This window comes from Akebia trifoliata, chromosome 3 (assembly GCF_017979445.1).
Source record: "Akebia trifoliata isolate Shusen 1 chromosome 3, ASM1797944v1, whole genome shotgun sequence".
Classification (NCBI taxonomy): Eukaryota; Viridiplantae; Streptophyta; class Magnoliopsida; order Ranunculales; family Lardizabalaceae; genus Akebia; species Akebia trifoliata.
Genome location: NC_141377.1, coordinates 10,028,842 through 10,051,680, shown reverse-complemented (window position 1 = coordinate 10,051,680; position 22,839 = coordinate 10,028,842). Strand labels below are relative to the sequence as shown.

At 34.8% G+C, this 22,839-nt stretch overlaps 1 protein-coding gene across 1 annotated transcript in view; it reads left to right on the top strand.

The window, feature by feature from the left end:
• Positions 1 to 3,903: 3,903 nt before the first annotated feature.
• The window catches only part of LOC147405946 (agamous-like MADS-box protein FUL-L), a 41,538-nt gene continuing 22,602 nt past the window's right edge, over positions 3,904 to 22,839 (top strand). The window contains exon 1 of the mRNA XM_086433848.1: positions 3,904 to 4,158. Within this exon, the coding sequence (XP_086289974.1) occupies positions 3,974 to 4,158 (185 nt within the window). The 5' untranslated portion in view covers positions 3,904 to 3,973. The remainder of the gene's footprint in view (positions 4,159 to 22,839) is intronic.

Here is a 22,839-nt window from a genome sequence, read left to right as displayed (position 1 = left end):
GAAAGGATCGAAGCGTGTGCGCGGAATTCGAGGAGATTGGCACGGAAATCGAGACGGACCAAACTTCGAAGCGGTTGATTTTCGAAACCGGCCTGGTGCTTTTGAAGATCTCGATGTGCTCGTCTCTTCTCCCTTCTACGATGAAAGACGGTTTGACCCCAAAATTGATGAAAATCGAGGTTGAAGTTACGAAATTTCCGTATAAAAATACGGCTGATTTTTGACTATACGGGGTGAAAAAGGCGAGAAAACGAAAGGAATTTGGGTGGGTTATGTAGAGAATGAGGCTGCGGACGTTTCTCCCTTCTGCGTCGGAAGACGGTTTGACCCGGCAACGGACGAAATCCGAGGTCAAAGTTTCGAAATTTCCGTATCCAAATATGACTGATTTTTAACGATATCGGGTAAAATAGAAAGTGAAACAAAGAAAGGTTGGGTGGGTTTTGTAGAGAACGTAGCTGCGGATATTTCTCCCTTCTACGTCGATCGTCGACGGCGAGCCGTTTGTGAGAGATCTGAGATTGAAGATTAAAGAGAAAAAAAAATTCATTTTTTTTATATGTCTCGGCCGTATGGACGCGTTGGGGAAGATGACATATAAAAAAAAATTAAAATTATTATTTAAATAAAATGTGGGACGAATTCGGTATTTTGTCAATTATTTCGATCGATGATAACCTGATTCTCCGGACTCCAAAACTGACAAATGAATACTCTATTTCACCTAATTTTTCGTTCCGGATCTAATGGTATAGTCAATTTCTACAAATTATGTCTCCATAAAAAATTTACATTTTTAGCCTGTTGTGACCCCTTAACTTGATGTCGTTTTCATTTTTGGCGATAATTCGACTTCCTGATCTCCAAAAATGACAAATAAATAGTCCATGTTTAATAATTTTTCGTTATGAATCCAATGGTATAATCGAATTTTAAAAATTATTGCTCTAATAAAAAGTTACTATTTTAGCCTAGTCCGACCCGATAATCGAGGATTTTGTAACTTTTATATTTGGACTCGCATTTGAACGTGCTTATAGGTTAAACTATGTTTTTCGATCATTTTGAATCTAATGGTGAGGTCAGATTCCATTAAAAATGATCAGAAACATCCTAAAGTTTTACCCCTAAATCTCACTTTCAAGATTTTCTTAAAATTTCACTATTTATTTTTTTCCTCGAGATACGAATTAAAAATTCGGGGTGTTACACCTATTCTCTCTCACCAATTCTCCCTTACTAGTTCTACACCAAGTCTTACAAAAAAAAAAAAAAAAAAAAAAAATCTATCTTTTCTCCTTATCTTTTCTCCAATCTTATACTAATCCTTTACAAAAAAATAATCACATCTTTTTACATCACTAAGGACTCAAAAGACTTTAAGAAGAAGAAGAAGGAAATTGAAGATACAATGTGGGTTCAAGGCAACCCCCCCTCTCTCTCTACCCTCTCCTCCTCCCTCTTCTATTATCCCCCCTCATCTTCATTTATTTTAAATGGATTTAAGATGAGTGGATCTCAAGGCAAATGATCCATTAGGATCATCTCTTTCAATGAGATGATCCTATGATCGAGCAAAAAATAAATCCCTACTTAGGGTACACATTATCAACACGTGACACTTTTATTTTTATTCTTGTATTTTCGATTAAAATGATCGAGTTGAGTTGAGGTTATCACTATTTAGTGGGGAGAAAATGATACCTAACACCTTCCCTTTTCTCGAACCGAACCGCTTACCCCGAATCTCAAGGTTCAATTAGTTCCTATCCATCGAGAGTCACTAAACGCCAAAAATATCACATTTTCTAAAAAATGCACATCGGGTGACCATTCACACCCACTTACAAAAATGAATGGTGGCGACTCCTAACCTTAGTAGATGTGGTCATCGTAACGACGAAATCACGTGTCTACAAAGGGCATACTTATCCCAATCCCGTCATTTTGACTGTATTTTGTGGCTCCGCGCAAGAGTAGTTTAGAGAAGTAGCACCATCGGTACTTTGTGTAAAAGTACCAAAATAATTCTAAAGTAAAGTAGTTCTCACTACGGGCTATTTATCCAAACACCCTTAAAGTACTTCTGACTCCTCGCAAGAGTCAGAAGTACTTAAAAAAGTCAATCCATACAAGCCCTAACTTTTTCAAATTTTGTTTCTTTTAATTACATACAACTCTAGTGACAAAGATTTAAATCGTTACTTAACATGCCCAGTTTGAAATCGACAAGACCGACCGTTTTTGTTTAGAAAAGTCCACTAAAAGAAGAATGATTGCTTTGAGAAATTTGCTCACAGTCCAATAGCTATTTGACATGTGGCACAAATGACATAGTAATAAAGAGAAGATTTCTCTCCTACCGTCGGTTTTTTGCTTACAAATTTTAATTTTAAAATAGATCATTGAGACTGGGGGTGTCAATGGGTACTTATTTAATCGAAATCGAAATTAAAAATTTCGATTTCGATTATCTTTTTATTGGAATCAATTAGAGTCGGGTTTAAAATGAAATTGAACCAATAGGAATTGGAGCTGTAGATTCTATCCAATGGAAATCCACAAGTACTTGGAACCAATTTATTTTGTCATTTCTTTTCATATTATGAATGATTTAAGGTATATATATATATATATATATATATATATATATATATATATATATATATTTATTTCAAAATAAATGCATTTTATATAAAATTCTCCAATTTTTTAAATATAAATAGATCCATTGGAGCTTAAAATGACTTATCTTCTAAATTTTTTATTTTTATTTTTAATTAAGATAAATTATTATTTTTGAAAAAAAAATTCATTAATGTGTTTCTTTACTATAACAAATTATAACTAAATTAATAATTTTATTGATAATATATATTAATTTTTTAAAAGAATTATTTTTATAATGATTTAAAATAATTTTCTTTTCATTCGATTCTTGAGAATTAAAATCGAAATTGATGGGTACCCATTATTTTTGAAAATGGGTTATGACTCTAAATTTCTTAAGACCTGATCCATTGACATCCCTAATTGAGATCACATGGATTATCACATTATCAATCTAACATCAATGTTCTTGATTTCATAAAAAAAATCAATATTCAAGAGAAAAATATTTCAAATTTTATTAAAATTAATTTCGTTCTTTGCAATATAGTGGCATAAATTCATATTTTTTAATGTCACAAGGTGATCCAATCAAAAATTTCAATTTTTCACTATGGCACCAATGTCATTTGCCGCACATGTCAAAAATGACTGTTGGACTGTAAGAAAAAAATAAAAAAATAAATAAAAGCACTCCACTAAACATAGAGGGAGATAATTATCCATGTAACAGTTGACACGTATACGTACGGACACAGTAAAATGAAACCACGTGAGTCCCAATCAAAGATATCAATCGACCTTGAAGACATCTCCAAGTCTCCTACCAATTAAAAATCGACAACCACTTATCGAAACCACTTCGCTTTTTCTTAAAACTGCTATTTTTGGATCTGAAACCGCTCTCGCTCTTCGAGTAGAAGGTACTTTCTTGACTTAGTGAAAAATATCATCTACAACTTACTCAATGAGGGCTTACGTGTCTCCTAATAATTGGATCAAGTACAGTCTAAATTGGAAGCTATCACTAGTAACCAATTACATCAGCACAACTCGTCACAACTCGTCATCCTCTTTTTTCGTCGATAAAATATTATTCTCAAATTAAGTTTGACGCTATCCATCGAACTTACGGCTGATATTGGACGATCTTCCGCATCTACGGATTCAGACGAAATAATGTGATTTTATTATCTCATCTCAACCGTACGTTTGACATATTTCGTCAACCATTGTTTGAAATTAGAAAATAACTTTCTAAGTGAGTCTTCGTCTGTCTAGTCTACATTAGCTTCGTCTCTCTCTCTGTGTTGTTTTAGATACCCTTCTCTCTCTAAAATAAAGATCGGTGGAGAGAAGATTAATGGGGAGAGGTAGAGTAGAGTTGAAGCGGATTGAGAAAAAAATAAATCGACAAGTGACGTTCTCGAAGAGGAAATCAGGTTTGCAGAAGAAAGCTCATGAGATATCAGTTCTTTGTGATGCTGAGGTTGTTTTAATCATCTTCTCCGCTAGAGGAAAGATGTTCGAGTACGCCAGTAATCTCAGGTATATATATATATATATATATCCTTCTTCATCATCATCAATTTTTTTTTTTTTTTTTAAATTTCTTTTGAGAAAATCATCTTGCAAGATTCTTATATAAAAAGTTATGTAACAAGGTGCACTGAGATGCACCAAATCATTTTTATAGAGATTGAAAGATTTTAGATTAGATTAGGATCATATCATAAGGGATCTGATTAGATTTGGTTTAGATATATTGGATTTGTTTCTCTATATAAAATCCTATTAGATTAGGGTAGGTTGTAACTCATTAAGAAATCTAAGTGTGTGTTTCGTAACACTTCTGAAGTCTGAATTGAGGTGCAGATGGTCGACGTTTAAAATTCAGACTCCAGAAGCTTTAGTGCCGTTTGTTTCATTTTTAAATTTCAATCTTAAGCACTAAAATTCAGAACTTTTGGTTCATTCTTAACAATTTTTGGTTCAGCCATGAGGGACGCTCGATGAAACTTCTGAATTCTGAATTATTATCATTTCCTAAAATACCTTCCTCAAAACATTGATTGCTATCACTTATCCCTTTCTTATACAAATCCTAAATCCTTTATTTTTAACTTTTCTCTTCTACTCTTTTTCATCTACAACTGTGCTATTAAGGTCTTTACACTTTTCCTTTTGATTAGGTAGTTCACATCTCAATCCACTTTCCTTTTGATTTTGTTTGTTAAATTTGTACTTTTTCTAAATTAGAATCTATTTATATTGCTGGTATTTCAGATTTCTATCCTCTATGATGTCTACTTGTATTTCTCTCTGTTCTAATGAAATTCTTTTGTAGTGTTTCTGTTTCAAAAATCGAAATTAAATGTGTGGATGGTTTCATTATGCATAATATGTTATGTTTTTCGGTTAACAATTTATTAGAATTACAAAAAGGTAATATTATCAAAATGACCATTATGTTTTAAAATTTTGTTTGTAACCAGAAGCTTAAAAATGATAAATAAACAATTTTTCCAGAACAAGATTTCAGATTTCAAAAAATAGAAACTAGACTTCAAACTTCAGAAGTGTTACCAAACATATCTTAAGAAAATCCAATTCAGTTCATTTATATGGTATCAAAGCCTACTCTTGCTTGTGTTTTTGTTTTTCTACCTTTAGCTACCGGCAGTAGCAATACCATCACCAATGGACAACTCTTTTTCATTCTGTCATTTTGATTAAACGCCCTTGCTGTTGCCACAATCAACTAGCCCTTGTTGTTGCCACAATCAACCATCTTTGAGAGTCCATTTCTCTCCATGGATATGTATTCTCTTGGCTGCAAAGTTAGATATTTGATTTTTTTACAGATTTGCTTGTATCCGTGAACTTGAAGAAGTTAATAGAGCAACTCAAGTGTTTTGACAAGCTTTTACCTAACATCTTTCTAAGTTTAAGACCTTTGGAATTAGTTGTGTGGTTGTGGTGATACCACAGAAAAATTTATGCCTTTTAAATTCCTTACAAAAACGTGTGGTTTGGTGTATCTCAAACCATGGTTTTAAAACTCGGTTTCACGTCTTGTCTTGTCCAACCATGATATCGAGTTAACTCAGACGATACATCTTGTCTCGTTCGGCATTGAGACAATGATTTTTAATCACTCAAAAAATTTGAAAAAAATTCAGAAATGATTCCTATTAAAAAATGAAGCAAAAAACAAAAAAAAACTCATAATATATTTATCAAAATAAATAAATTGAATACTTACATGGTTATGTATGTTTCATTGCACAAGTGCACCAAACTTGTATTTCAAACACAACATTTAAAGAGCACTAAACTTATCATCAAAAATATCAAAGCATTATCATCAAATAATTTATGCTAGAATACCGATCCATTTGAACTTTCTCAAAATAACACACAGGCACTACTAAACTTTCAAATGAACCATTCCAGAGTTCCATGCAAACATAAGGAAATATTGAGTTGTCAGGAATCAATCAAAACACTAATTGTAATTCAATAAAATGTAAATACATGATAACGAGTAGGTTCATACATGCAAGAACAAATTAAATATTAATATAACACTCAATTTGAGTTTAGCCTAATTCAAACTCAAGGCAAACATTGATTAAGAAAGACTTGTAAAAATAAAAATCATGAAAGCGAAACACCACAATGACGTGAGTTGAAATTTGCATCGATGTCAGATAAAACATGTAACTCACTTACCTATAAAAGATATTTGGAACAAAAAAGTAAATTAAAAAATGATTAGTTAGATATATTTGATAAAAAGTAGGAAGACTAATACGTTACAATCACATCCAATCGCAAAAAAGTAATTTTAAATTAACGTGCTATTTTTGTTCCTCATAGTGTGGATGAGATCGATAGTCTTCAGAGAAGAAAAAAAAAAGTAAATGTGTCAGTCGTGGTGTCACTCATGTTGTTATGATTATGGTCCCCTTGTTCATAACTTGAGCTTGTTTGTCCATGGTATCAATAGGAATGCCTGTACCCATACACACACTAGTAGGTTGGCTATAACCATAATAAGAATCATCATGTCTAAACTTGACATCATAGTTGTTGGATGCGTTATTCTCATTTATACGCGTCTCTTGGGGGTATCCATAATGATCATAACCTCTATTTTCAAAGTTCAAATCTATTAAAATAGAATACATTTTCCATCTCATAATCATTAGAAATTAGAAGTTAGGACACACATTATAATCTCTTTTTTTTTTCTTTCAAATTCATACAAATAATCTAGTTTTTCTTATTTCAAAATTTTTTTTTTTTTTTTTTTGCAAAAAAGATATTGATTTAAACCCCATTTTCTTAATTATTTATCACCCTAATTAAAGATTAAAATATACCATTCAAGTATTGATAATAAATAAAAGTTGGGGTGCCGATGGTAACTCTCCCTATCTTTATTTTGTTTAGATTTTCATTTGCTGGATTTAGTATTTTATGTGAGCATTGCTTTGTAATGTGTAAGTAAACACTTGATCCAAACTTTTGTAATATTTGAATGATGTGTTTTAATCCTTAATTGGAGTGTGATAAATAATTTAGGAAATTGGTGAGTAATAAGAAAAAGTAAGGGTGCCAATAGCTACTCTCTTTGTTAATCTATAGATTTTGGGGATACTTTTGGAAACATGGAAGAGAGAGAATTGGTTGAGATGTGTTTCATATTTTATTTCTTAATTAATTAGACTAGGGTTATTTTGGAAAATAAAAAAATCAAACACGAAGGAGAGAAAAAAGAGAGTGAGAACTTACATGTGGACCAAGAGAGTGGTGGGTTCTCCAAACCAAGGGTCTTCAAAATCGCACTAGTGTATAATTATGTTCGAATTTCGATAACGTGGACCACTAAGACACCTCCACTTGGCCACTAATGTAAAGTAAGGTTGAGTCAAGAGAGACATGTGTCTCATCTTGAAGTTAGTAAGTCAGCTCGGTGGGTGAGTTGTTTAGCCAAGACATCCACACAATGGTTGAGCTGATTCCTTGAGAGGACTCAGTTTGTGTGACATGTGGTAGATCCTAAAGCATTTGACTGAATGGTTGAGTGATTAGTTTTGTTAAAGAAAAGTCATAGAGTTAGCAAGAGAATCAGAGCGAACCTCAAACAAAAGATTTCCTAGGATTATTAGGGTTCTATTTAGAGATAAATTCTCAAATCAAATTAGAAAGAAATCAGTATAAGGAGGAATTATGATTTAATACGGAATCAATAAGATGAAGATAGAAATTTCTTAATTCATGTGGGATACTGAATATTTGCATAATCTTCAAGGACTATTTAGCAAGATTCTAGGCTGAGGCCTTGAAGGTAGAAGATCTGGATGAGAACACTGTGTGATAGTATTTCAAAGTGGAGCACTCATTGGAACATATATGCATGTGTCATTGGTAAAATGCCCACCGGTAGTGTTGGAATATCTTTTTGTAAGAGTAAAAAAGTACATCAAACTAGAGGAAGTCATGAAGGTGGACTTGACTAGCCAAGTCCAAACGATCAATGAAGTTGAAAACCAGCGGGGACCAGAAGGCCAGTAAGCAACCAAAAAGGGACAAGAGGAGTTCAAGGGAAAAAAGAATGCGAATAAGACATGGTTTTCCAACAATAGGGGAGCCAATAATAGGAAATTCAAACCAAGGGCGGTAAAAAATGAGGGTTTTCACACCTCTCATAGTTACACTTGAGGAGGTTTTGTTGAAAATCATGGGAATGCGCTCTTTTAAGAGATCCAAGGGTGTCCTACAAAGATAGAAAGTCAAAACCCTACTATATCTGCCATGAACTCAAGTCATGAACCATTCTACCAACGAGTATTATGCTTTAAAGCGTTTTGTTCAAGACTTAATTGAAAAGTTAGGTTGAAGCAATGATTGTAGTAGTGCACCAAGATGCCCGAAAGAAAAACGAGGATTAGAGACTCTTACCTTACCTATTCTAAATGTGTAGATCTTTGTTCAATATGATTAAGAAGAAAAAAAGAAGAAAATATAAAGCAAACCAAGAAACACCAAGATTTATGTGTTGCAATAATGAAGTCTACGTTCAGGGGCAGATTCAATCTTCTTAATAAGAAATCAAAGGAGAATAATACAAAAAAACACCCAAGGTTTTAATTTCAATTCCTAAATCCCTATACACTCCTCTCCTTTACTCTTTTGAAACCTAAAAGAAGAAAACCCTGATCTCATTAAAAAAAAAAAAAAACCTTCCAATATTGCTATTTATAGGTGAACAAAATAAAAAATATCCTAATCGTTAGATTAAACCATAATCCAATGCCTGAGGTAAAAGATACAATAAATGACAATCTCCACTTTGACTTTATCATAGCAACACTGAGGATCAGTTGGGATAGTAACCTGTTACATGTGCTCATCACTCTACCTTGGCCTAAATACTAGAACCAATTTGGATATAAACTGCACATGTATCACGCAACAAACTTTGCATTACTTATGCTTGAGATGTAACTCCACCTCAAACTTGAATCAATCACTTGTTTGACCTTGGCCTAAATACTACGACCACTTTGGAGATAAACTGCATGTCTCACACAAGGACCTTTACATCACCTATGCCCGAGATGTAACTCCACCTCAAAATTGAATCAATCACTTACTTATTAGCACCTCAAATATATACTTTAAGAACCACTGCTACATACATTATCAAATCATCCTGATCTATGCTGACTCAATCACACAATCAATGCACATGTTTAGCTATCCCAAGCTGACTGCCTAGTCAACTCTAGAGAGAGACCTCGACTTGTTTTCTTGAATCGTATGAACCATCTCATAACCATCTGCAACTTAGAAAAAACAATCCATCTCTGCCCCATCTATGAAAGAAACTCTCTGTAGACGTCTACTACTTCGTATACCCTATTTCCAATCTTTTGTGAGGATTTGAAAATACCATGCATCATTGTATTTTCTATTAGACGATACAACTCACCACACTTTTCTCCCCTCATTAGAACCATGCAGTCACGTGCAATTTTCATAACTCCACCTCTAGGTGAATACCTACAACCCATAAAGTCAAACTTGCCAAGTGATATTAGGTTCTTTCGTATTTTTAAGATGAACTCCACACCACCTAAAGTACGTAACACTCCATCAAACTTTTTGATCTTAGTAGTATCAACTCTTGTGACATCGCAAACACATCCATCACCTAAGAAAAAAATTGTCTTCCTCCTTGAAATTTAACAATCTTTCCTAGAGCATATGTGAATAAAACAACCTGAATCTAATATCCGTTTATCATCAAAGAAAGAATGCATACTTTTAGAGACTATGAGAACATCTCCGAAGTATTTCTATGTCCATTTTTACTGTCCACTGCAAAAGTCACATTATGAGAACTATCCCCACTTTTTTTTATTTCTTTTCTAATTGAGCCGGGCAACCCTCTTGATGTGACCATGTTCCTTACAGTATTAGCACTGTATATTGTCCTTCTCCTTCGACTTGGATCTACTCCTACTATATTCAGACCCTTTATCCAAAGTCCTTCCATGAACACTCAACTATTGAACATTACTGTCGAGATTGACCCCTTCTCTTAATATTGTTTGATAGGAGTGCTGCTTTGACTTCAACTATTACCATATCTTTCCTGTACAAAAATGTTGTTCCTAGATTGTCATAGGAATCTGAAAGTAAGGTAAGAAACATAACGGCCTTATCTTCTTCCTCCAACTTAACATCAACTTTATAAGATTGATCCAATACCGGATTGAACACATTCATGTGTTCCAGGATATTTGCACCCTTTGCCATTTTCAAGGAATATAATTAATTTTTTATAAATAATTAATTGGTCAAGTTGTTACCCATTTAGAGATTTTTCAACTTCTTCCATAGATTCAATACCAATTACTCTTTTATAATGTTAAACGAAATGCTATCTGCAAGACAAAGTTGAATAGTATAAACCATTCTCGCCTCAATGCCTTCCCAATATGCATCTATTATATTATCTAGTGTACTAGACTTCCCTTTCAACACCCTTGCAAGATCCTATTGAACCAAGATGTCCTTCACCTTTCTTTGCCACATATAAAACTATCATTCTCATTAAATATTTCAACTTTGAACTTTGTGTTCAAACTTTTTACAATTATCTTAGTAAATAAAACAAACGGAAAAAATCTCCAAAACATTGTCGATCTATATTATTTCTTCAAACAGACCCGATTGCTTTGATACTAATTATTGTAAATTTTGAGATCTCCGTTCAATACGATTAAGAAGAAAATAAAGAACAAATCAAATAACACCAAGATTTATGTGGTTTGGCAATGATGCCTACATCCACGAGCAGATCCAATCTTTTTTACTAAGAAATCAAATGATAACAATATAAGAATAAAACACCAAGGTTTTAATCCTAAACCTAAGACCTAAAATTTTTTACACTCTTTCCCTTCCCTTTTCAAAACGTAGAAAAAAATCCTAATCGCATAAAAAACCATTCTAGGATTGCTATTTATAGGTGTACAAAACATGAATATATCTTTAACTGTTTAATTAAACCATAATCCAATGACTGAGATAAAAGACACAATAAATAACACCTAGCCTTAGAAAATGTATTCAATGTCATCTATAGGGGTCAAAAGGACTCAAAAATTGAGAAGAGAAGCAAGAAACAAAAGTGAAACATGCTAGGGAATTTTTTGAGGTGACCACCAAGCCCAAGTCAGTGGACATGATTGAGTACTTGGTAGTTGATCCCAAGACCACTAGAATCTCCTTAGTAAAAGATCGGAAGATGGTGGTGACTCTGTATGAAGATGCACTCATCCTGACTCTTATTGTTGAGAACTTTTAGATGAAAAGGATTTTGATTGATAGTAGTAGTTCAATGGACGTCATCTTCAAAAGAGCTTTCGAAGTGATGTGAATAGATCATTAATCCATGGAGCTAGCCAAAACAGTTATTTAAGGGTTCAAGGGCACGAAGTCTGAGCCCTTAGAGATCACCTTGTATGACAATTAGGCTAGTCGCGTAGATGAAATGATTGCTATCATTGATGCCCTTTTAACATACAATATGATTTTGGAGAGAAATTGGATCCATGGAATGAAAAAAATTCCTTCAACATATCATTAAGTTATGAAGTTTTTGCATCCTATTAAGCAATATGAGATTAGAGGAGACTAGTCGACAGTAAAGAATTATTTCACAATCAAAGGGAGGTCATAGGAGGAGTCCAAATAGTAATAATAAAAGACACAACACCTAGAGAAAGAGGAAATTCATATTGTGGAAGAGGTGGAAATTATCAACTGGGGAAGAGAAGGAGAAGTCAAAGTTATTTACGTAGGTCAGGTCCTCTGACGAAAGTCTAATTTAATTTCTTTTTTAAAAAGATAATGTAAGTAGTTTTCCTTGGTAAATTAATGAAATGCTTGGAATTTTCGAGTATGTTATGTATTATGCATTAAATGTTAAAGAGGGTTGGAAACCTATAAAACAAAAAGTTATGAGGATTCTACTCGAGTTGACTGATGCTATAATATTTATGTAATGCCTTGAGTAGATGTCTTGGTCGATCAAACAACTAGCTTTGAGATGTATTTTATGGATGGATACCTAGGGCATAATCATATACCTATGGCTAAAAAGGATGAAGAGAATGCTATCTTTTACACCCACAAAAGGGTGTATTGTTATAGAAGAATGCCTTTCGGGCTGAAGAATGTTGGAACTACCTATCAAAGGCCGGTAAAGAAAATATTTCAGAAGCAGATGAATAAAATGATGGATATGTATATTGCTAACATGTTGGAAAAGAGAGAAAATAAAGGACCACCTAATAGATCTCAAAATAACTTTTCAAATCTTGAAGGAGTACATAATGAAACTTAATCCAGAAAAATGTATTTTTGGAGTTTTTTCAGGAAATGTTTTGGTGTACATGGTTACTTAGAGAGGGGTAGAAGCCAACCCGCAACAAATCCGAGTGCTCCAAGAGATGAACCCCCCAACTACAAGAAAGAGGTTCATAAGCAAGTAGGCATGACGTTTGACCTCAACAAGTTCATCTCAAGGGAATTGTTGCCCTGGCTACTAAGAAAATACATAGGGTTCAGTGGGTCACTGAGAAAAAGGATGCATTCAAAAGTTTGAATGAGTATTTGGGAAAGCCACCTATCCTTTCTAAGCCAAAAGAGGATGAGATGTTTTACCTGTATTTGGTTGCCTCAGCGATGTCCATCAGTTCAATCCTTATCCGAGTGGAAAAAAAGAGTAGAGAAACCCATCCACTTTCTTAGCAAAATAGTCTTAGACACATAAATGAGGTATACAAGGTTAAAGAAAATGAGATTGACTTTGGCTTATTGAGCTCAAAAGTTGAAGCCCTATTTCCAAGATCATCCCATCATAGTAATGATAGAGTTGCTGCTGGGCCAATATTTCGCGAAGACAGAGAAGACTAGGAGAGTGGAGAAATGAGTTTTAGCGGTAACCAGTTTGAGATAAGGTATCACTAAGAATTACTATTAATGGGAAAGTTATAACCGAATTCTTGACTAACTTCCTTGTTGAATATCTAAACTAGGTTTTGAAAGACTTAAAACCTAGAAACAAAGAGCCAGTAGGGATGCTAGATATGTGGAATACAACTAATGGATGGAGACTGTAGATAGGTTAGCCAATGCAAATGGAGCTGGGGTCAGAGTCATGTTGGTTGCCCCAAGGAACACATGGTTGGATAAGGCAATTAGGTTTTGATTCACAACCGTCAACAATGAGGGAAAGTAGAAGCACTATTGGTAGGGTTGAGAATGGCCAAGAAGATGGAGGTAAAGGCGTTATTGACTTATAGTGACTCCATACTGGTAGTAAATCAAACAAAGGAAAAGTGGGAAATAAGGAGCGAAAGGCTAATTGAGTACCTGACATACACCAAGAAAAGGCTAACAAAATTTGAGAAGGTAAAGATCTATTACCCGTCTAGAGTAGAGAACGTGCATGATGATGCCTTGGCATAAGTGGCAACCATGTTGATAAATAAAAAGGGAAAGTCCTTGGAAATATATTAGCAAAGAAAAGTCGATTATAGATGAAGATGAAAAAGGGTTCGTCATGCAGATAGAGGACTCAACCCTTTGCTAGTATGATCCCATACTGAACTTTCTAAATAATGACTACTTACCAAATAGTAAGAAGGAAGCAAGGAAGGTTAGAAAGCAGTCTAAAATATATGTGTTGGTTTGGAGTAAAACTCTACAAAAGATTTTTTAGGGGCCCATACTTAAGATGTCTCAACCCTTCATAGGTAAATAACCACTTGTGAGCAAAAATGTTGGCTCAAAAAGCTCTCTCCTTGGGGATACTTTTCGCTTCACATGGAGTTGGAAGCAAAGTACATTGGAAAATGTGGCCAATTGTCAGGGACACGCTAAGGCCATACCTATACCCATTAAGAAACTTCACCTTATTTCAAGCACCTGGCCTTTTGCTCTATAGGGAATGGACATAGTACCCATGACTTCAAGGAAAAGACAGTACATGTTGGCTACCACAAATTACTTTACTAAGAAGTAGCGAAGTTCCTTTGGGAAAATACCTTTTGCAGACTTGTGTCCCCTTATAATCTCGTCTCAGATAATTGAACACAGTTCTTAGGAGTAAAGGTGAATAAGTTATGTAAAGGGTTCATGATCAAATACTCATTCACAATGGTAGACAATTCGAGAGAAAACAGTCTAGACAAAACCACAAATAAGGTTACGAAAATTCTTGCATCATGCTGGAGTGTTGGAGCATAACAAACATGATGAACATGTCCAGATTGTAACTTATGGCATTAGATCGAATGATGACGAAGGGACAAAATCGGATAAGTTGGATCATGGGCGCACAGATGGGTGGATCGACTATATGGGTTTTGATAATGTTCTGGTCCAACACACCTTGGGTCATACTCAAGGCTTTCAGAATCTCAAATCAGGCAAAAATTAGTTTAAAACTTCTAATACAAAGTTCTTTCTTCCAAAGGGTTTAGTTCCATTTTTAGTAGGTTAATCGTATGAACTAAATGTGAAGGAACTAGAAGTAGAAAGGTGCAAGAAAGGTGGAGTTGACTAGTCCAATCATTATCTTATTGCGGTAACCAGAATCTAGTATAGGCTTCGTGTTGATCTTTGGCAGCATCCTATAAATTCGAAAGTTGTTGGACCTCTAATCATTCATAACAGAGGGATGCATAGCTTGGGTGTTTTAAAGATAAGAGGTTTACCTCGCCCTTTTATTCTTTTTTGGGTCCTTTTTATATACTTTGGTGAGAATTCCTTTCTCGTTTTCCACAAAGGTCCTATTTTATCTTCAATGAACTTTTCTTTGGATTTCTCTTTGTATGCTCCTCATGGCATTTTTTCTATGGATAGGTCTCAAAATTCTACAGTCTCATTCAATTCCACTTCTTCCTTTGAACTTGTCTTAAAAAAGGAAGTATGTAGGGAGAACAGGAAAATTGTTAGTCAATTAGCTTTGGTATCGTTACATCCTACATAGATGCCAGTCGAGGTGGAAGGTGCTTATCGAACAAAAGGGTATAATGATGGAAATTGTGTCGACAAAGAAAAAGGATGAGCCAATCATGAAAATTCGTGAGGAAAGGGTAGTTAGGACATAATTGGAGATTGTGGAGTGGTTAGCTAGTGAAGCCCTGAATTTGGTAGAAGACTTCAGTATAGTTCCAGAGACAGGGAATAGAGACTCCTTGATTTTTAGATTGGCTATTAGCGACTTGAAAGATAGATCAATGGAGGAAGAACTTAACCTTATTAGTAGAGAGAATGGGGTAGTTGAGAAGAATGAGTACTTAGGCTTCTTAAATAATCAAGAAATCTGTAGGCATATAGATGGTTAGTATAATGAGTTGGTATTGGTTGCTTCTTTGGAGATGACAACGAGATTACTCAGACTAAGAACAAATGAGGAGATAGTTAGGTTGGAGAATAGGTAGTTCTGTTCTGGAAGTTTTTATTTGGGTCTTCTTTTGGTTTCCAATGTCGTTCAAAGTTTTATCTTAAAAACTGAGAGGGTTGGGAAATAAGAGAAAAATGGTAGCAGTGAAAACTTTTATTAAAGGTAAAAATCCCCTCATCGTTACACTTAAAGAGTCAAAATTAACTAATTGCGAAGAGAAGATCATTAAGGAACTTTGTGAGGGTAATATCGATTGGATTGCTCTTCCTGCTTTAGGTTTAGTTGGTAGTATTATTATGATGTGGAATAAGGATTTGATTCAAGTGACAGAAAACTTAGTGAGAGCTTTCTCTATTTCAATTTTATGCAAGTGTTCTAATGAAAATTTTCAATGGGTGTTTTTCGGTATCTATTGGCCTAAAAATAGGGAGGAAGTTGAAGGTGTAACGGGATATTGGGAAAAACCTGTAGAAATTCTTATAAGGGTTTCTTGGTTATTTTCAATCTTCCAAGGGTGTTCTTTTATTATTAGTAACACTTTTATGATGTTAATATATATGAGTGAGAAAGAGAATAAAACAACTCTCTTTTCTTCTTCTCCACAAAAACCCCAACCCTAAAACTCTCAAATCCACTTGGTATCAAAGCACAAGATAAAAAAGGACCTTAGAGACAAATTTAAAGAAAAATGAGAGAGACAAGAAGACTCTCTCTTACTAGCTGCGTCTGATGATGTCAGCAGCCGGTGTGTTGACGTCATGTGACATTGTTTTTGTTAGATATTTTGATCTTTTTTTATTGTTTCTAAAAGGGTGATTTTAGAGAATTTTTTAAATGAGTTTCATGTGATTTTGAGTTGTTTTGAGCAAGTTATGATGTTTTTAGTGAAAAATCAACAAAAATGACGAAAATTCATGATCTGTCATTTTCTCTTCGTCTGTTCATTTCGATTACTTACTTCTGAGTTTGGAATTAAGTACTTTGGTTATTTTTTATGAGGAATCTACTGGTGGTGGCCGTTGATCGATTGGTCAAATATTGAAGCTTTAGTGATCATTTCTTTGGATCTTTTATTTTTTTATTTTTTTACTGAAAATTGTGTTTTTAATGCAAATATGATCTCTTGTGCTATTTTCTAATCTGGATTGACTGGTTCTCCATATTCTAATGTTTGCTATGTATTGTTAAAGATGATAATAAATGTGTTTCTCCATCGAGTGAAGTATACATCCATTTCGGGTATCTAGTAGAGTGTATTTCGTGCTCACAAGGTGTTTATTTTTTTTCGAAAAGTTTTTTTACAATGTCTGAGGTTAGTCAATCTTCGAATGTGCCTTTGAATGGTGAAGAAAGTATTGCTCCTAATCTTCATATCATTACAGTGAAGCTAGATGGCCATAATTTCCTTTTTTGGTATAAATCGGCCATACTATACATTGAAGGAAAAGGCAAAATGGGATATTTTACTGGTAGTTTACCAATTCCTGATTCTGAAGATCCAACCTTTGATAGATGGGATGCAGAGAATGTTATTGTTATGTTTTGGCTTCTCCATTCTATGCAACCCGATATTAGCAGTAATTACTTATTTTTGCTAACCGCCAAGAAGATATGGGATGCAGTTACAGAGACATATTTATAAGTAGGCAACATAGTTCGTGTGTATGAGTTGCGTCATAGTATTTGGCAGATGAGGTAAGGTGATAAGCCCTTGTCTACATATTACTCTACTCTTTGACGTTTATGGGAAGAGTTAGATCATTATCAGATATTTCGGGCCCATTGTTCTATCGATGCTATTGTGTATAAGAAGTTGGTTGAAGAAAATTGTGTATTTGAGTTACTTGCCGGTTTAAACTCCAAGTACGAAAAAGTCAGGGTTCAAATTTTAAGAAATGAGCCTCTTCCATCATTAACTACAGTATATTCCTACTTGCATCGTGAGGAGTGTCGTCGTAATGCTATGTTCCAACATACCATTCATGAGAGATCAGCCTTAGCCTTGATATCCCAAAGCGGAGGTCACAATGGTAATCGTGCTCGAGGCAGTGGTCGTTCATGGATAACTGTTGATAATAAAGATAAGTTGAAATGTGAAAATTGTGATCGTACTTGCCATACTAGAAATATTTGTTGGGATCTTCATGGCTGTCCATCACATAGAGGTTTATTCGTTGCCGTTGGTCGATGAGATAGTCATTACAATAGTGGAAGGGGTTCAAGCGCTATTCTTATTACTTCCATGGAGACATTAGAACCTACTCCAACTCTAACATCGGCATCTAATAGTACTAATCTCTCTCGAAGTGAGATTGAGGCTTTTCAGCGTTTTATGGCTTAATTGGACCCTCCTAGTACGGTTTCTACATCTGCGGTCGCTTACTCAGGTATTTCGGCCCCGGCCTTTAGTGCATCTGTTTCCACTTCTAACAACTCTTGGGTTATTGATTCAGGGGCATCGGATCATAACACTGGTATGTCTTCATTTTTTTCATCTTATCATATCTGTTCTGGTAGGTACAAAGTAAAAGTTGTCGATGGTTCTTATTCTTTTATAGCTGGCAAGGGTAGCGATATTGCTCATCCATCTATGACCTTATCATATGTTTCTCATATCCCTAATTTTGCTTTAAACCTCCTTTCTGTGAGTCATATCACTAAATCATTAAATTGTAGTCACTTTTTTTCTTTCTCATTGTATTTTTCATGACTTGGATACGAGGAGGATGATTGGTACGGGGCATGAGGAAGAAGACTTTATATTTTGGATCCTCTATCACGGGTTGCTACCTTAGTCCAGAAGCTTCCATCTACTGTTCGGAGTGGCCATCGTTTTGAGGAGTTATTACAGTGACATAAACACCTTGGCCATCCCTCTTTTTGTTGCTTAAATAGTTGTTTCCTTAGTTATTTTGTTCTATTTCTGTGTGAGATCTTCAATGTGAGATGTGTGAATTTGCTAAACATTGTCGAACCTCTTATCCTGCCAGTGGTAACAAAAGCAGTTCACCTTTTTCTCTTGTTTATTCTTATGTGTGGGGGGCCTTCCCCAGTTACCTCATTACGTGATTTTCATTATTTCGTTATGTTTGTGGATGATTTTTCTCGTGCTACTTGGGTCTACTTACTCAAAGCTAAAAGTGATGTGTATTCTGTATTTAAACTCTTTCACAAAATGATTGAAACACAATTTTGTGTAAAAATTAAAGTCCTTAGATCTGATAATGGTGGAGAATACATGTTTGATGGTCTTGCTTCATTCTTTAGTGAGCACGATATCATTTAACAAACCACTTATGTAAATGCTCTTAAAAAAATGGTGTGGTTGAGAGAAAAAATCGTCACTTATTGGAGGTTACTTGAGTTCTCTTATTAATTATGAATGTATCAAAAGTGTTTTGGTCGAATGCTCTCTTAATTACTACGTTTCTTATTAATCGTATGCTTTCGTGTGTTTTAGGATTTAAAATTCCCATTGAGGTTTTGTCTTCTCTTGATAATATGTTTCTTATTCGCCCCAAAGTTTTTGGGTGTGCGTGTTTTGTTCATGTTTCTCGAGTCGACTGCACCAAACTTGACCCTAAAGCCATCAGATGTGTCTTTCTTGGGTATCCTCCTAATCAAAATGGTTATAAATGTTATCATCCCCCTTCTCGTAAATATTTTGTATCTATGGATGTAATATTTTTTGAGGCTATCTCCTTTTATTCCTCTTGGAACACATCTCTCTAGGGGGAGACAAATGAAAGTAGAGAGATGTTTTTTCCCTAAGAGTTGTTGTCTTGTCTTTTTCCTCTTCCATCTGACAATGTCGATAGTAGTCATAACAGTGGTGATGATGGCCAGGGGGAGGTTCCTACTATACAAGAGAAAGAATTACAAGTTGACAATAATAATGGCTAGGGGGAGATTCCTATTATACAAGAAGAGAAAAAATTACTTATATATTCTTGACGGGACAAAGACACTAAAGAAAGTTCTCATACACCCAACCAAGAATCCTCCCCAAATCTATCTGTCAAAGGTAATATCCCTACTCCTAAAGTTGATAATTCTAATCTTCCCATTGCAATTAGAAAAGGTGTTCGGTCATGTATTCGACATCCTATCTTCAATTTTATTTCATATGATGTTTTGTCTTCCTCCTATCGTGTTTTTGCTATTGCTTTGTCCTCAATATCTGTTCCTTGTAATGTTGTTGATGCCTTGTCTCAACCAAGTTGGAAAAAGGCAATGGAGGACGAAATGCATGCCCTCGAGAAGAATAATACTTGGGATATGGTTGTTCTTTCTAGAGGAAAGAAACCATTGGGATGTAAATGGACATTTACTGTGAAACATCGTCCAGATGGATTAGTGGACAGGTATAAAGCCAGACTTGTCGTGAAGGGTTACACTCAAACTTATGGCATTGACTACTGTGAAACATTTCCTCTGGTAGCAAAAATGACCTCTATTAAAGTGTTGTTATCCCTTGCAGCCAATCAAGATTGGTCATTACTACAATTTGATGTGAAAAATGCTTTTTTGCATGGTGACTTGGAAGAAAAAAATGTATATGATACCTTCTCCTAGTTTTAAATGTCCAACTATTGAAGGGAAAGTGTGTAGACTAAAAAAGACATTATATGACTTGAAATAGTCTCCTAAAACATGGTTTGAAAAGTTTCATTGTGCCATGGTGGGGTATGGTTACAAGTAAAGTCAAGCTGACACACATTATTCATTAAACATTCCAATGAGAAAATTACTGCTCTCATAGTCTATGTTGACGACATTGTAATGACTGGTAATAACCATGATGAAATGGAAAAAATTAAAATACCAGTTAACAAAGGAGTTTGAGATTAAGGACTTGGGTCAATAGAAATATTTTCTTGGGATTGAAGTTGCTAGATCAAAGAAGGGTATTTTCATCTTACAACGAAAGTATGTTATGAATTTATTTCATGAGACATTTATGATGGGTTGCAAACCTTGTGATACTCCCAATGAGTCAAATCATAGGCTTCGTGAGTCCATTGGTAAGCCCTGCATTGGTGTTGAGAGATATTAGAGACTTGTGGGTCGGCTTATCTACCTTACCTTAACCCGTCTAGATATTGCTTATGCAGTTAGTGTGGTAAGCCAGTTTATGCATGCACCAATTGCAACTCATTTAGATGCTGCTTATAGAATCCTAAGGTATTTAAAATCCACTCCTAGACAAGGTTTATTATATGCTTGTCATGGTAGTTTGCGTATTGAAGCCTACGTAGATGTTGATTGGACGGGATCAGGGTCTGATCGTTGTACCTCTGGATATTGCACATTTGTTGGGGGGTAATCTTGTTTCTTAGAGAAGTAAAAAATAGATAGTGGTTGCGAGATCCAGTGCAGAAGCTAAGTTTAGGTCTATGACTCATGGGGTGTGCGAGCTTTTATGGCTTCAAATCCTCTTAACCGAATTGAACCTACTATTTATGGACCGATGAGTTTGTATTGTGACAATAAGGTAGGCATTAGTATTGCTCATAACTGATGTAGTGGAAACGTGTGAATCAATAGATTCGATATATTGTGTTCAATGAAACACTTAAAATCAATTTGAATCAATAGATTCAATTGATAAATAAGCAATAGATTGAAAAAAAATAAAGTATAAAGCTAAAAAGTAATTAAAAGAGAAAAGATAATTGAATTGATTATTGATTGCCTATTAATTTTCGGATTTGGAGCTCTTTATATAGATAACTCCATCATAAAAAGTGTTAATCCTACTAAAATACTAAAAATTAATATTCCTAACTTATCTATAACATAATACTAACTTTCTAATCTTAATAGAACTCAAATTGGAGACTTCTACGCACTTCTAACTACAATCTAAATAATAAAAACAAATTTAAAACAAATTAGAAACTAACAAGGAATTGTACTCCTAACATAACTATGAAATAGAAATCTCATTAGAAGTAGAAATAAAAATAGAAATACTAGTAAAGCTCTAATTAGGATTGTGGATGTCCTACATCAAGCTCCCTTTTTTTGAGAAAACTCTTCGCCGAGTTTGGTGTAGGAGTAGAAAAATCATCCTCCGAAAAATAAGGATAGATGTCCTTGATGTTGAATGTCGGGGATATGTGCATATCATCAGGCAAATCCATTACATAAGTGTTATCGTTTATTTTCTTCAAGATACGAAGGGGCCCAATTTTCTTTAGCTTGGTCTTGTTGTAAGTTTCAACATGGAAGCGATCTTTATTAAGATAAACCATGACCAAGTCTCCTTCTTCATAGCTTTTGAATCGTCAATGCTTATCGACATTTTCTTTATATTGTTCATTAGAAGCTTCAAGGTTCTTCTTCACTTCTCCATGGAACTTGTGAAGGTTCTCAATCATATCATTGGCCGTCACATTAGAGTTGGGGAGAGAAGGAAGTTGTACCAAGTCCAAAGTATGATTAGGAGCTTTGAAATAGACTATATGGCATGATGCGTAGCCTGTAGAGCGATTAGGGATGCAATTATAAGCAAATTCAGCTTGTGCAAGTGCCAAGTCCCATTGTCTCGGTTTGTTATCGGAAAGGCATCGAATCAAGTTGTTAAGAGTATGGTTCACAATTTTTTGTTTGTTCGTCTATTTGAGGATGGGCGGTGCTTGAAAACTTAAGTTCAATTTTCAATCTTGCTCATAAAGTTTTCCAAAACCAACTCAAAAACTTAAGTAATGGTCTTGGGGATGCCATGTAGACGTACGACTTCATGAAAGAAGAGGTTGGCTATATTTACCGCATCGTGAGTCTTGTAGCAAAGGATAAAATGTGTCATCTTAGAAAAGCAATCAACAACAACGAAGGTGGAATCGTTGCTTCGTTGTGTTCGAGCTAGTCCAAGTACAAAATCCATTGAAAGATCTTCTCAAGGGACATTAGGGACTAGTAAAGGTGTATACAAACCAGTGTTTTGTGCTTGTCCTTTCCCTTTTTGGCATATAAGGCATCGACGGACAAAAACTTCAACATCTTTCTTAAGGGACTTGCAAAAGTACCGTTCTTCCACAAGTGCAATGGTCTTGTCTCGTTCAAAGTGTCTTGAGAGTCCGCTACCATGTAACTCTTTGATAAGATGCTCTCGAATAGAACTATTGGGAATGGATAACCTTGTTCCTTTGAAGAGGAACCCATCTTGAATCACAAAGTTTGAAGTACCTTACTGTTCCGAGTTGCACTTTTCCCACATAACTTTGAAT